The following is a 13,155-nucleotide window of genomic DNA, read 5'->3' as shown; positions in this document are numbered from 1 at the left end:
TACATTTTACATTTCAAAAACCCTGTGTAATAGCATATTATATAAAAAATTAAAATGTAAAAAAAAAAACACAAAAAAAAAAAAACAAGGAATTACCATAGCTGAAATACTGCATTTCACCTTAACAACCTTAAGATTAGCTTCCTTTAAGTGACACACTTTTGATGGAAACTTAAAGAGTTCTCTTTAAGTTTTATAAATTTTTTTAAAAGAAAAAAAAAATACACCTTAAGCGCTGACTTCAAAGTTTTATTTTAAGGCCTTTATCGTATTCCTTACAGTGCATGCGTCGCTCTCCACCTTTCGCCTTACATCACTACCACCAATAGTAAATTTTGTACAGAACTGTTGATCAACAACGAGGTAACTGGAGGTGATAAGACTGAAGTGGTCCTCAGAAAACACAAACAATCTGTCTCAACCTTTGTCTCTAACAATACTTTATACACATGCATTCTCTTTACCTAGAATACGTACAACATAATTCTAACCATAACCTAGAGACAATTTTATTGATGAATGCTGATTAAACAGTTCAGTCCGAGGACACAAGTAATGAGGCTAAACCTAAAGGATCCCACGTGCATGCATGGCACAGGGTCCAAAGGTCAAGCCTGTCTAGTGGCGGCAGTGATGTAAAACATGCGTTTAAACGAGTACGGGCCTTTACATGCCTCTGAACGTGCATGTTCACATATCAAAGCTAGGATGAAACAGTACTGGTTACAATGGTATCCTTGAGTGACACATTACTGCCTTTCCTTACGTTGATAATAAAGCCTATGAATATACCTTCCTTGGATATTTATTTCATACTATAATATCAAAGCGTACCCATTGTTACCCGAATTCCTCAACCTTTTCACATGTGAAAGAGTAACTTGCGGTACAATTTTTGCACCTTTTTCTTTGATTTTAGAGAAAGAAAACAAAATTAAATGAAAATTGTGGGGACAACAAATTAGAACAGATTCCTTGGTCTTACTACCTTCCTCCTCCCACTTACCCCCCCCCCCCCCCCCCGCACCCCTCCCCCAACCGAAAAAGCAACAAGTTTTTGAATTAATGCAGCTGCAGATTGTTAACGTACATTGTTTCTTCATGATTACATTATCCTAACAAGAACTCGGCTTGCCTGCCGATTTATTCATTATATTCATTTCATCATTCATCAATGTTTTATGCTGTACTCAAGAATATTTCACTTTTATGATGGCAATCAGCATTATGTTGAAGCAAAATCGGGCAGAGCTTGGGAAGAACCCACGACCATCCGCAGGTTCCTGATAGACCTTCTCACGTACAGCCAGAGAGGAAGCCAGCATGAGCTGATCTTGAACTCACAGCGACTGCACTGGTGTGAGGCTTGGGTCATTGCAACACACTGGGCGTGCTAACCCCTCAGCCACAGCTTGCCACACATTGCTGAACCGCTATCCTTCAGCAAAATGGATAGGGACCCAGTCAGCCACTATGGTTTGTTGAAATATTGCTTCAAAATTTTTGTACATGACTAAGTTCCTCACATTGTCAGATTGTGTATTCTTCTGATCTTGCTTTGGAATTTCACTGGAGGGCAGGATGATATCCTACTGGAAAACTGTTAAGCTTCAAGCACAAAAAGTAATATATTCATGACATTTATTTGCCTCCCTTATATGCATTTCTGAGGGTGGAGACTTACGGTTATATACAACGTCAAATAGCTACAACATTCAATATACTCATCCAACTTATTTCCTGTGACTAAAAATACTAGTATGGGCTTCAACAAAAAAATTCAGTTCTCTTTGGTATGACTTGCACATCTAATGGTTTAGCCCACTACAACACAGGCAAAAAATATACAGGAACAAATATCTACATGTAGGTTAGGCAACACCGTTTTAATTGTTGTTTTATGGACAGCAGGTATGAGGAAAAAAGGTGGAAGAAAAACCTGAAAATCTTCTGACATGCTGAAAATGTAGGCTACATGTACTTGAGCACTTTTTCCTGTTAATGACATATTTACATGATCAGAAAGCCTCAACTGACAGACAAATCATAAATGCATCAAGATCAGACAAAATAAAAAGTTGGTTATTCAGTGTTACTTTTAGTCTTTTATTGTAGGCTCTCTCGTAAAACATACAACAAAACTGGTGTCACCTTTGCCACAAAAAAAGAAGAAAAATAAATCAAACTGATGAAATATTTGGCAAATCTGGTACGTCTTGCATGAGATAAGCTCTTTGACATGATTGAGAATGTCTCTTTAGTATGAAGAGGCGAGTAAAGCTTTTACCGCAACCGGTACAGGTGTATGGTTTTTCACCTGTGTGCGTTAGGACATGGGACTTTAAAGTGGATTGTCGACTGAAACCTTTACCACAGTATGAACAGGTGTGGGGCTTCTCGCCGGTGTGCGTTCGATAATGAGCTTTCAATGAAGACTGATGTGTAAAGCATTTGCCACAAGTGGCACAGGTGTGTGGCTTTTCACCTGTGTGTGTAAGGTTTATGCATTTTCAAGTTGGATTGTTGGTTAAACGTCTTGCCACATATATCGCAGCTGTAAGGTCTTTCTCCTGTGTGGGTCACAATGTGGGACTTCAATCCAGATTGTTGCGGAAAGTTTTTGCCACAAAGGGTACAGGTGTAAGGCTTTTCGCCTGTGTGTGTTCGGCTATGCGTTCTCAAAATGGATTCATGGACGAAGGCTTTCCCACATATCTTACAAGCAAAAGGCCTTTCGCCCGTGTGAGAAGACCTATGCGTTTTCAAGTTGGATTGATAGGTAAAGCTTTTGCCACAAATGTTGCAGAGGAATGGTCTTTCACCGGTGTGTTTTACACGATGCGAGGTCAGACTGGACTGCTGGGTGAACCTTTTACCGCAGACATGGCAGACATATGGTCTACCACTGATGTGCGACAGTTTGTGCGATTCCAAGGTGAACTGATGAGTAAACCTTTTAGTGCACAGATTACAGGCATAAGGTCTTTCATCTACACGTGGTGGGCCACACATCTGTGGTGCTGAACTACGATTAAACCTATTCTGAATAATGTAACCAACTTGAATGTCCCCATCCGTGTGTTCACTGTCAGGATCCTTGGACAAATCCAAGGAAACTTCTTGTTCTGAAGACAACGCAGGAGATTCCACGGTGTCCAGCGACTCTACATCCGCCCTCTCAGTCTGTTCATCAGTCATGTCAACATCATCCTGCTTTATCACGTGCCACACCTCTGGTTCATCTGCAGGGTCTTCACCTTCTACCTTTATGGACCAAACATCCTGTTCATCAGCACTTTCTGTCTGACCAGAATTCTGCTCCTGACACAGCGAACGTTCAACGGGAATGGGACTGCAAGTTGTTCTGGTTGTTTCCAAATGGTCACCTCGAGAGGAACTGTCCACTGGATTTGCTGAGGACTTTGTCTTGTGGTGACCTTGGGTGTCGTCAAGTCTTTTCTTAGGCCATGGCTGCAACCGCAGTGAACTTAGGAAATCAAACCGATTTGTGCTTTTGGGCTGTGCCTCACACACTGGAGTAGGTTGAGAGCAGACGTCCCTGGCTTTTGTCTTCATAGATTTGGAATGGGATTCAATACATAAAAGGTCCCCAGTTTTCTTGTGGCCCACAGACTCCAGGGTAGTTTGATTGGAAATTTCACCAGCTTCATTGTCCAAATATTTCAGAGTAGGTTGACTAGAGAGGTCCACAGCTTTTGCCCTCACAGTCTCTTGGGATGGCTGACTGGAGATGTTCTGGGTTTTCGTACGTACATGCACAGATTCTGGTGAAAGTTGATAAGAAAGCTCCACATTTTTTGTCCCCACAGACTCTGAGGTAGGTTGGCAGGATGATTCTGCAGTTTTTTGACTGGAAAGTTTCACTGCTTTCATGTCCACAGGTCTTGTACAAGGATGACAGAGAAGGTCCACAGCTTCTGTTTCAGATCTTGCTGGAGTTTGACAGGAGAGATCCACAGCTTTGGTCTGCACAAAGGATTTTTGATATGAAAGATCAACAGGTTCACTTGTTGGTTTGCAGGAGTTGTCGACAGTTTTTGATGATGTTTGAGGAGACTTACACAGAATATCCACAGCTTTTCTTTGGGCTAACTCTAACGAAGACAGACATGATAAATCCACAGCCTTTTTCCCCACAGGCTCTGGTGCAGGCTGACAGGAGAGATCAAGTGGCTCAGTCTTACCACACAGCATAAACTGCGGCTCTAGTTGGCTGCCAACTGCAGAGTCCCGTCTGGTTTCCATGGTAATGTTTTATCCGTAACCAAAGAAAATGTTCAGTCCCGAAAAGAGCACCTCATTCTCACAACATAATATATGCTAAGCTAAGTCCTCACAAGGCATGCTTTCTGAGAACACATTCTGATTACTCATTTTGTGACGATTTCTCTCCAAATTTTAAGTCACATCTTCAGCTGTGTTGCAAGACAAATCTAAAAGAAAGAGAAAATAATGATAGATAAGTAACCATGGTAACCATAATCAACAACAAATGATAGTTTTACACAAGGATTCTGGAAGTAATGCAAAAGCAATGTATGTTCTTAACTGGTTTAAGCCATCATAATGATAGCTAAATGAATGTCCAAGACCAGAACAGAACAAAAATGGTCATAATTTTGTTGGCAATAAACAACTTGTCATAGTGAAGCTATGTATCAATGAAGTTTCAATTCAAGACTGTTAAATTCCAAAACTGGCAATCCGATGCAGGGATCTGAAACTCTAACTTGATCTGTCACTTATGATGAAACCATGTACCCCATTCCAATTCAATACAATAACCATTTCGAAAAATGTCCAGAAAAAAATGTTGATGTCCAAATTTGGACAGAAACCACCATAATTTTGTCCAAATTGAACATAGGGAGTCTGAAACTTGGACTTGGTTTGTTACTTGTTACAGTGAAGCCATGTACCCAGTTCTATTTAGTACTATGGACTGTTTTGAAAAACAATCATACCTTTAATGGATTTGTCATCAAGAAAAAGTACAAAGTTAAATTAGTTTTCTGTCCACATGCTGTTTTATTAATTTTTTGGGCTGGAATAATTATATGACCCACTGACTTCACTTATATTATACCCCATTTTAATTTCTCCCTATTTACATTATTTGGCTGTCTTGGACTCACAAGCCATGCTTGCTACATGTATATACAAGCCAAACATCCTTTACATTATTATATGGATCATGCCTTTAGCAATTATCTCCCCTTGATGTCTGTTCCCTTGTCTTTATTGTCTGCAAGATGTGTTTTCATATAAAATATAATGACAAACACACAACCAAAGATGGAAAGATATTTGCTACAATAAGTAACAATTTTTCAATTTGGCCAAATAGCATGCTAGAGCTAGTCAGTGACTCTTAAGTCCATAAATAAATACAATTGTTGGGGCAAACCGGAGTATCTGGAGTAAAGCATCAAACTTTCACAAGTTTTAGCTCTAGTTGTACTGGGGAGTGAGTGAGTGAGTGCTTGGGGTTTAACGTCGTACTCAACAATTTTTCAGCCATATGACGACGAAGGAATCATTGGGGTGCAAGTATGTGTAATGTGCCTCCTTGTTGCAGGAAGGATTTCCACCGCTCTTTTATTTAGTGCTTCTTCACTGAGACGACTTACCGAAGGCAAGTAAGCTGCCCCGCCCGAGCCATTATACTGATATGGGTCAACCAGTCCTTGCACTATCCCCTTCATGCTGAATGCCAAGCGAGGAAGTTACAACTTCCTCTTTTAAAGTCTTAGGTGTGACTCGATCAAGGATTGATCCTGGATCTACCGGTCCCGAAGCAGACGCTCTACCAACTGTGCTATCCGGGCCGGTTTTAAAGTAATGAGATCACTTGACCCACATGTGTACATGTAAAAGTAAGTAGGTTTCTTCCCAAGGACTATTTTATACCTGAAAAGGTTGTGTTCATTTGATATCATAGATGCTCTTAGCCAATCATCCGCATACTCTTTAGTCACATGACTAGAGCACTGGGGAGTGAAAACAAACCAAATTTAACCCAGACGAGATAGGCCTTGAATAAGATTTTAGCATGACCAATGAAAAAAATAGTTTTTAGGTAGGAACTTTTGCCCGGAAAAGTAATCAGAATGCACCTAACCTTCAAATATGATAGTTTCTTTGTCGTGTTGTACCTTAAACTTTAGAAATCGGCAAAACTTAGCAATTTGTCCATTTAGCTCCACGTCATATAAGAATTACGGCTAAAGAATTACAGAATAATGGCTCTGGATTAAAGTTCTCGATTGATCTGACGTCTGATCTCTATCATATTAATTTACTCCAGCTATCGTGAGTTATTATAAATTACAATCAGGTATTACGAATTTGTGAAATGCTTTTTATTACCGGGTACACCGTAATTGCATCAGGGACGAAATGTCAGGTAGATATTGTAGGCATATAACTGTATAAACTCACGTTATGAATAACTAGCTCAGTCGGCCCAGCGAGCCCGCAACACCCACCCACTGTACCGCTGTACTCTCAATGAACTCTCTCGCAGCTATGTAAGCCTTTGATGTTTAATGTATGATACTGCATCTCATAGTGCATACGCGACCTGGGCTCAGGAAAAAGTGCCCCAGAAAGGATCCCATCATGTGCACTTACTTTGAGTAAAAAACATCAGTTGTGGGCCATTTTCAAAAACATCCAAAATTCATCATGTTTAAGTTCCATAAAATCACATTTCCGCACAACTAATGACGCACTGTTTACAAATATACGATTGGGGAAATACATAACTGAATGTGAACACGTTCATGACAATTTAGGGCCTCATAGGCAGGTTCTTAACAAGTTTGATTTTTCTGAGGACTACATTCCTGTATTTCCCAAAAGGCCCTGCCGGTGGTCATGCAGGTGCCCTTGCCTCATCCCTGCTGAATGGGGTAATCAATGGAGGATCATATCTGCCTTGAATACATGCCTTTACTGAACGTTTAATTAGCTTCCTGCTAATGTCTGTCCATACAACCTGCAAATCAATGCTTATATGGAGACTTTTGCAAAGGCAGCATTCTAGTGTAAACCATCGTGGGAGGGGTTAATAAACTTTCCTGCATCGAAATGGAATGTGGGCAAATCTAACGTACATCAGACGTGAATGCTGTCCCCAAAAGGCCATGTACAAAATGCCGTCCCCAAAAGGCCATGAACAAAAGGCCATCCCCAAAAGCCATATATATGCACCCACGTTACAAGAACAGACCGGCATAAATAGGTGACATGTCGTTTAATGATTATGTAAAAAATAATCCTCCTTGGGGTGAAATCAAATAAACGAAACTTCTAGTAAACATCATAAAGTTGGGCTTACTCTCCATAGGGGGACTGTGTCACCCCATATATGTCCTAACATGTATATAAAGTGTTTCCATGTGAAATGGTGAAGACTAATACACAAAACAAGGCATTCACATATTCCCACCAGCTCGCCTGCTATAGCAGTCAACTAGACAAGGGAAAGATAAAAGCTGTGAAGTGTTTTGGTGGTGAAGGCATCATTGAGGGGAGTTTGTGCACAAAATTGAGGCAGTGGTTTTTGATACGCAAATTGTGAACTGCATGTGGCAATCCGTGAACAAATCCAATGTTGTGAATGGCTGAGAAAATGTTGAGCTATGGTAGTAAAAAAACTTCATTGTGGGGTTTTCAAGCACCAACTTGCTGGAGTGGTCTTTGATATGCAAATCTCTGCCCATGATTGGCTATCCGTGTACTAAGGGTAGCTAATGCTGCCCTCTGATTGGCTAATCAAATACACAGCTGAGAACAGTCACTGTCTGCATGGACGGTTTAAACATTCCATCACAGTGTAGGAAGGCACATGCATCGGCCAGTGTCATAGGCTCCTTGTATTAATACAAATGTGGAAAGCTTTCTACAGATACTGTGTATACCAGATAAATTCTTAATTGGTACACACCAAGGTAAATTTTTACAATCTACAAATCTGATAAAGTAGCTAGAGAGACAAAAAGGTGATTGCATAAAAAACTGTAGCCCTAAAAGAAAGGCCCGTAGAAATCAGTGTTTACAGGAGAACAGAATGAGGTCAATCTAAATGTGTGTCCACAGAACAGGAAAATGGTAAATCGCCAGAGGAACCCCAATACCTTTCTTGTTCTCCTACATGTAGGTACGCATGTGCATAGAAATTGTAGCCCTACATGAAACTTTTGCTGATTACAAAGCTGGTAAATCTGGCAAAGTCCATAACTCTCATTTTAATCTCAAGCACTAAAGTCACAGAAACCCTGTATACAAGAAACTGTTGCCCTGCATGGAGGCTTAATTTCTAGAGATTCTATTTACTACAGAAGACAAATTGAACTTTATATAACCTGTAAATTTTTTTGAATTGAAAGTCTCTCAATTAAAAGGATTAAAAACATTCACAAAGCCTATACAAGAGCTATAAAAAAAAATTGCTCAACCTTTCATCCAAATATGTGCATTTACACACCATCCCATAGATCAGAGAGCTAGGCAAAAAAAGCTTAACCTTCAATCAATGAATGAGACCCCATTATACATGTGCAAGAGCTAAAAGAAAAATAATGCACCATGTTTCAATTCACTGCTATGAAGCACTGTAAGAAAAGCCTGGAAAACTTACTTGTTTTTTTTACTGGTAGGAGGATTAATAAATTAATCAAAGAAAAAACCCTTTAATTGAAAAAAACACTCTTCTAGTGTTTGCCCAAAAATAAGCGAAAGTACAATAGGCCTGTGTGTACACGTAACACATGTAACCTGGGATTAAGAGACGGAAGGAGATGAAACTTTGCTGTCAGAGCTCCCGGTGTTAGACTCGCTACTGTAATAGCCCAGGCATTGGCACCATAAAGCTAGCCCGGACATGTCTAGATTGCTTCAGGAACTATCGTCAGCCGCTGGAGTGACCCGATGTCTACGAAGACAGAGCAGATGTCATATCCGACAGACCTGATGAATATAGTCAACACACCTGCTGCCTATATACCAGCTAGGTTATGGTGAAATCGCCCGCCGCTGTTTGCTTCTTCACTTACATGGAAAGAATGACTCCCGATACCAGAGAATGACATCTGAGTTGAGTTTGTCAGGGTACGAGTTGTCTGGTTAACGACAGCCAATTGGCTTCTTAATTCTGGATTTTCGACACATAAGTAATCAACTCGACAAAAGAAAACAAATGTTTTGTGAAGATAGTTTACAATAACAGAGATGGCTAAAATGTTAAATCAACATTTAAGCTCAGATGTAAGGTGCACAAATTTTGCTTCTTCACTCGCATGAAAATCAACAATAGTTCAATCGGACCTGAATTGCAAAGTTTCATTCTTTTCCCTTAAATATACACATAAGTATAGCCTGCCAAATCCACATGCTCTATCAACACCAAACAGAACAATATTCCACCTGCAGTACACCTGCTGACAGTTAATTATTCTTCTGTGCTATGAACTCCATAATATTACACAATTTAATTTAACCTTACAACTTGGTTTTCATTTTATATGCCACAGTGCTGTAAACAAATGAAAAAAACACTAAAATAACTGAAAACACTCCCAGCAAAATTTAATGCATCTTGTTGTGGAAATTATCATCTAAAATTTAAATAGGTCTATTACTGAACACCTGCCTGTGCATGACTGTGCTCTGGAATTAGAAATTACAACAAAACAGCCGACTTCTTACAGCTGTTCACATTTTAACAGAAAAAAAAAATTTAACAAAGAAATTATTCAAAAAAACATGTCAAAAAAATTAGTACTTAAAGTAAATAAAACATGCTTTTTTTCTTTGTTTTTTTGTTTTTGTTTTTTTGGACACAACTGAGGATAAAGAACAAGGCTCACAGATGGAAAATTATTTACATGGCAATTACAGTCTGTTATCTACAAGATTTTAGTCACCGGCATGGTGACTGAATTTTGGATCAGTTGATAAGTGTGATTTCCGTAGCAGTTTTTTCTACTTGAGTCCAAGGTAGCGCTACCAAACTTTAACTTTATATTAACAACAGTATAATAAAAGTGGTACAAGAGTTCAATACCTAAACAAAAGAAAAGCTGAGTCGTCTTTTAAATTTTAAAGGCCTAGGGTGAAAACTAAAGACAACAAAGGAGATTTTGAAAATTCTAATTTTTAGCAACAGAAAAAATGCAGCAAATATACATAATTGAAATATATATTTACTATATATACATTATTCCAAATCACGCTGATTAAAAGTCAGCACTGTTCAGGCTTGAGGTGGAATGATGGTTCTTTGAATAAAACTGAAAAATGACCCTTTGACTTGATGAAGCCAACATTTGAGAAGACGCCATTTTGACGACAACCTCGATCATATCACAAGAAATGAAAACTTAATTTCGGCGGAAAATACCCATCAAATTCATGATAGTTCAATTAATATGTAAGTAAACATATACCATACTGACCTCAGTAACCTTTTCTGGAATCTGGTTCTTGACTATAGGCGTATTTTGACCGTTCTACGCCAAAGATTAAGCGATGTCTTCTTTAAAGTTTTGTGACTGGTCATGAAGTCTCTGACCGCCGCATGATCAGGCGAAGCTAGGGCACGATTCTCATACCTGACTTAGCCAGAACAATAGAGCTTCATATCCCTCAGTCTCTTTATCCCAGATGTAACAAATCAGAAATCGTTGTCCATATACAAACCCGATACCGTCATTAGACCTACTATTCAGCTAGCATGTTTTGGTTTTATTTGCTTTTAAGCATAATATTCACAGGGAAATTTCCAATTCTTCTGCTGTGAATCGAAGTGGCCTGACATCCATTCATTCTGTCTTCATGAACAAGGGCGCCCCTGCTGTGAGCAAGCCACTGGGTGCTAAGTCCTCTTCACCCTACGTATCAGAGCTGCTAGTCTCAAGAGGGCATGCACGAAGACCTGCCACAGGGCAGAGAAGTTAATCACCTGTTAAAAGTCCTGCTGTGTTGGTATCGGACACTGAACACGTTAAAGAGAGCGAGTTGTTCCTCCTTCTATATACAGCTCCATGCTAAACCCCATAAACTTATGAACTTATATTGTTAACAAATCTCTTCTCATTTCAGTTTTACGCGTTATGTGCAGAAAAACGCCTTATTCGTAGGACTACGCAGGGCTAAGTGTAGTGTACAAAATTATTTCATGGAAATGGTACTATAATCTTATCTGATGGGAAATGATTGTTGTTGTTGTTACACTGCATTCTCAATCAACCTTTTGTCGCTAACAAAACATTCCTGGAAACCTCCCACTTCAGCAAATTATGCTCACAAGAAAAAACATTTGTGATTAACAATATTTACCTAAATACAGCATTAATGAACCGCAATCTGCTCCATTCACGATTAGAATAAAAGAAATAATTTCACCAAGGCAAACATCAGAAAAAGCACTTCCTCTTGAAATGTGATATCCCACGCGCGTTTGTTTAACGCGCCACAACCAAATCAATTTTGCAGTCAATACAAATTTCAAAATGGAATATGTTCCGAAAAAAAACTTACACGCCGGTAATTTGTTTTTGGAGCCAATGTAAAAAATAAAATTGTAAGGTAACATAACGGATAATAAAGTCATTGGTATACGGCATGTGAAAAATGTGGACAGCTGCAACTCGTCCTCTTTCTGCTGGCCAGTCAAACTGTTGACAACATATTCTATATCAACATGGGCAACGGAATTAAAATCTTACATCTCGTTCAACATGTACATCCCGACCTAATTACAATTCACAAACACAGAACACAAGCTTATAAGTAAATGATTTGCGGTGAAAATTAAGAGCCAATTACGTACGTATGCAATATGTAAATGCCAACTTAAAGTGATATTCATATAATTTCGAGCACCCGATTCCTGGCAAGAAGCAGTAGGTGACAAATATTAGGGGTCTAAATGGAAGAAATGCAGGTTTTGGCTGATTCCTACATTCCAAGGAGCTGCATCACACTGAAATTATCATATTTGAAGGCTAGATACATTCTTTTTACTTTCTTTGAAAGAGTTTCTTACCTGAAGACCATATATATATATATTTTTTTTTGTGCTAAATCTTCATTAATGATTATCTCACCTGGGTTAAACTAGCATTTTCACCTATAGCTCTTTAGTCACGTGATCAAAGAGTGTGATGGTGATTGGCTCAGAGCAGCTATGACATCACTGCAAATCTGTGAATATACTGTGTGTAAGCCTACATATTTTGTGCACATGCAACAAGCTTCAAATCCAACACAAGAAAGGTTATGGGTTAACCTTCTTTAAGCTTGTATAGTTATCTCACAAAATTTCACGTGCTGGGGGATTGAAATATGTCAAAACGAAACTGGGAACACATGTTACGGAGTACATAGCTGTGGTTACCATGGAAATTTCCGATTTAGAGAACTACTAGTATTTGAATTGTGTCACGTTAACTCCCTAGTGTAAGATATCCCCCCCTCCCCCACCCACTACAAACGATAGTAAACGCTCTCGAAATGAATGATTATTTTAATATGATGATGTTTGGCGGAATGACTTTTTTTCTTGTACGGATGGTTACTCTGCCTGGATTCCTCCCAGCATAATGTTGGCCGTCGTCGTGTAAGTGAAATATTCTTGAATACGGCGTAAAAATAAATCAATTTATCCAAAAAAAATTAATCAAACATTTTTGTTGAAATATTTCGGAAATGAGTTACTGTAAATGAGCAGAGATTGACGTCTTCAGTGTTTCAAGAGGAGTTAATAATCAGAAGAATACGATTCCCAGTCATGTGTTAGTCAGCCGTTGCATATTGTAGATTCTGTCTCGATGGAAACCATGTGGGAAGGACAATGACTATGTGGTTAAGACATTTACGCTGTGTGAAAGACAATCATCCTGTGTGTAGGACAGTAACCTTGTGGACAAGACAATAACTCTGTGGGTGAGGCAATAGCCGTGTGGGTAAGGCAATAAAGATGCGTGTAAGACAATAACCCTGAGTGTAAAACAATAACTTTGTGTCCAAGGCAGCAACCTGGTGGGTAAAGCAACAACCTTTTAGGACGATGGCACTTTTTGTAAGACAATAACGCTGTTGGTTAGACAATAGCTCTGTTGACTGTGA

At 39.1% G+C, this 13,155-nt stretch overlaps 1 protein-coding gene across 1 annotated transcript; it reads right to left on the bottom strand.

The window, feature by feature from the left end:
* Nucleotides 1-1,055: 1,055 nt before the first annotated feature.
* LOC135462732 (zinc finger protein 436-like) lies at nt 1,056-11,429 on the bottom strand. Its single transcript, XM_064739961.1, is given in 3 exon segments — nt 1,056-2,501; nt 2,503-4,454; nt 11,365-11,429. Coding segments are annotated over 2 exon segments (2,085 nt in total). The 5' UTR covers nt 4,267-4,454; nt 11,365-11,429; the 3' UTR covers nt 1,056-2,180.
* Between the last annotated feature and the right edge of the window lie 1,726 nt (nt 11,430-13,155).

Source organism: Liolophura sinensis, chromosome 2 (assembly GCF_032854445.1).
Source record: "Liolophura sinensis isolate JHLJ2023 chromosome 2, CUHK_Ljap_v2, whole genome shotgun sequence".
NCBI classification, from domain to species: domain Eukaryota; kingdom Metazoa; phylum Mollusca; class Polyplacophora; order Chitonida; family Chitonidae; genus Liolophura; species Liolophura sinensis.
This window is presented reverse-complemented; position numbering and strand designations above follow the sequence as displayed.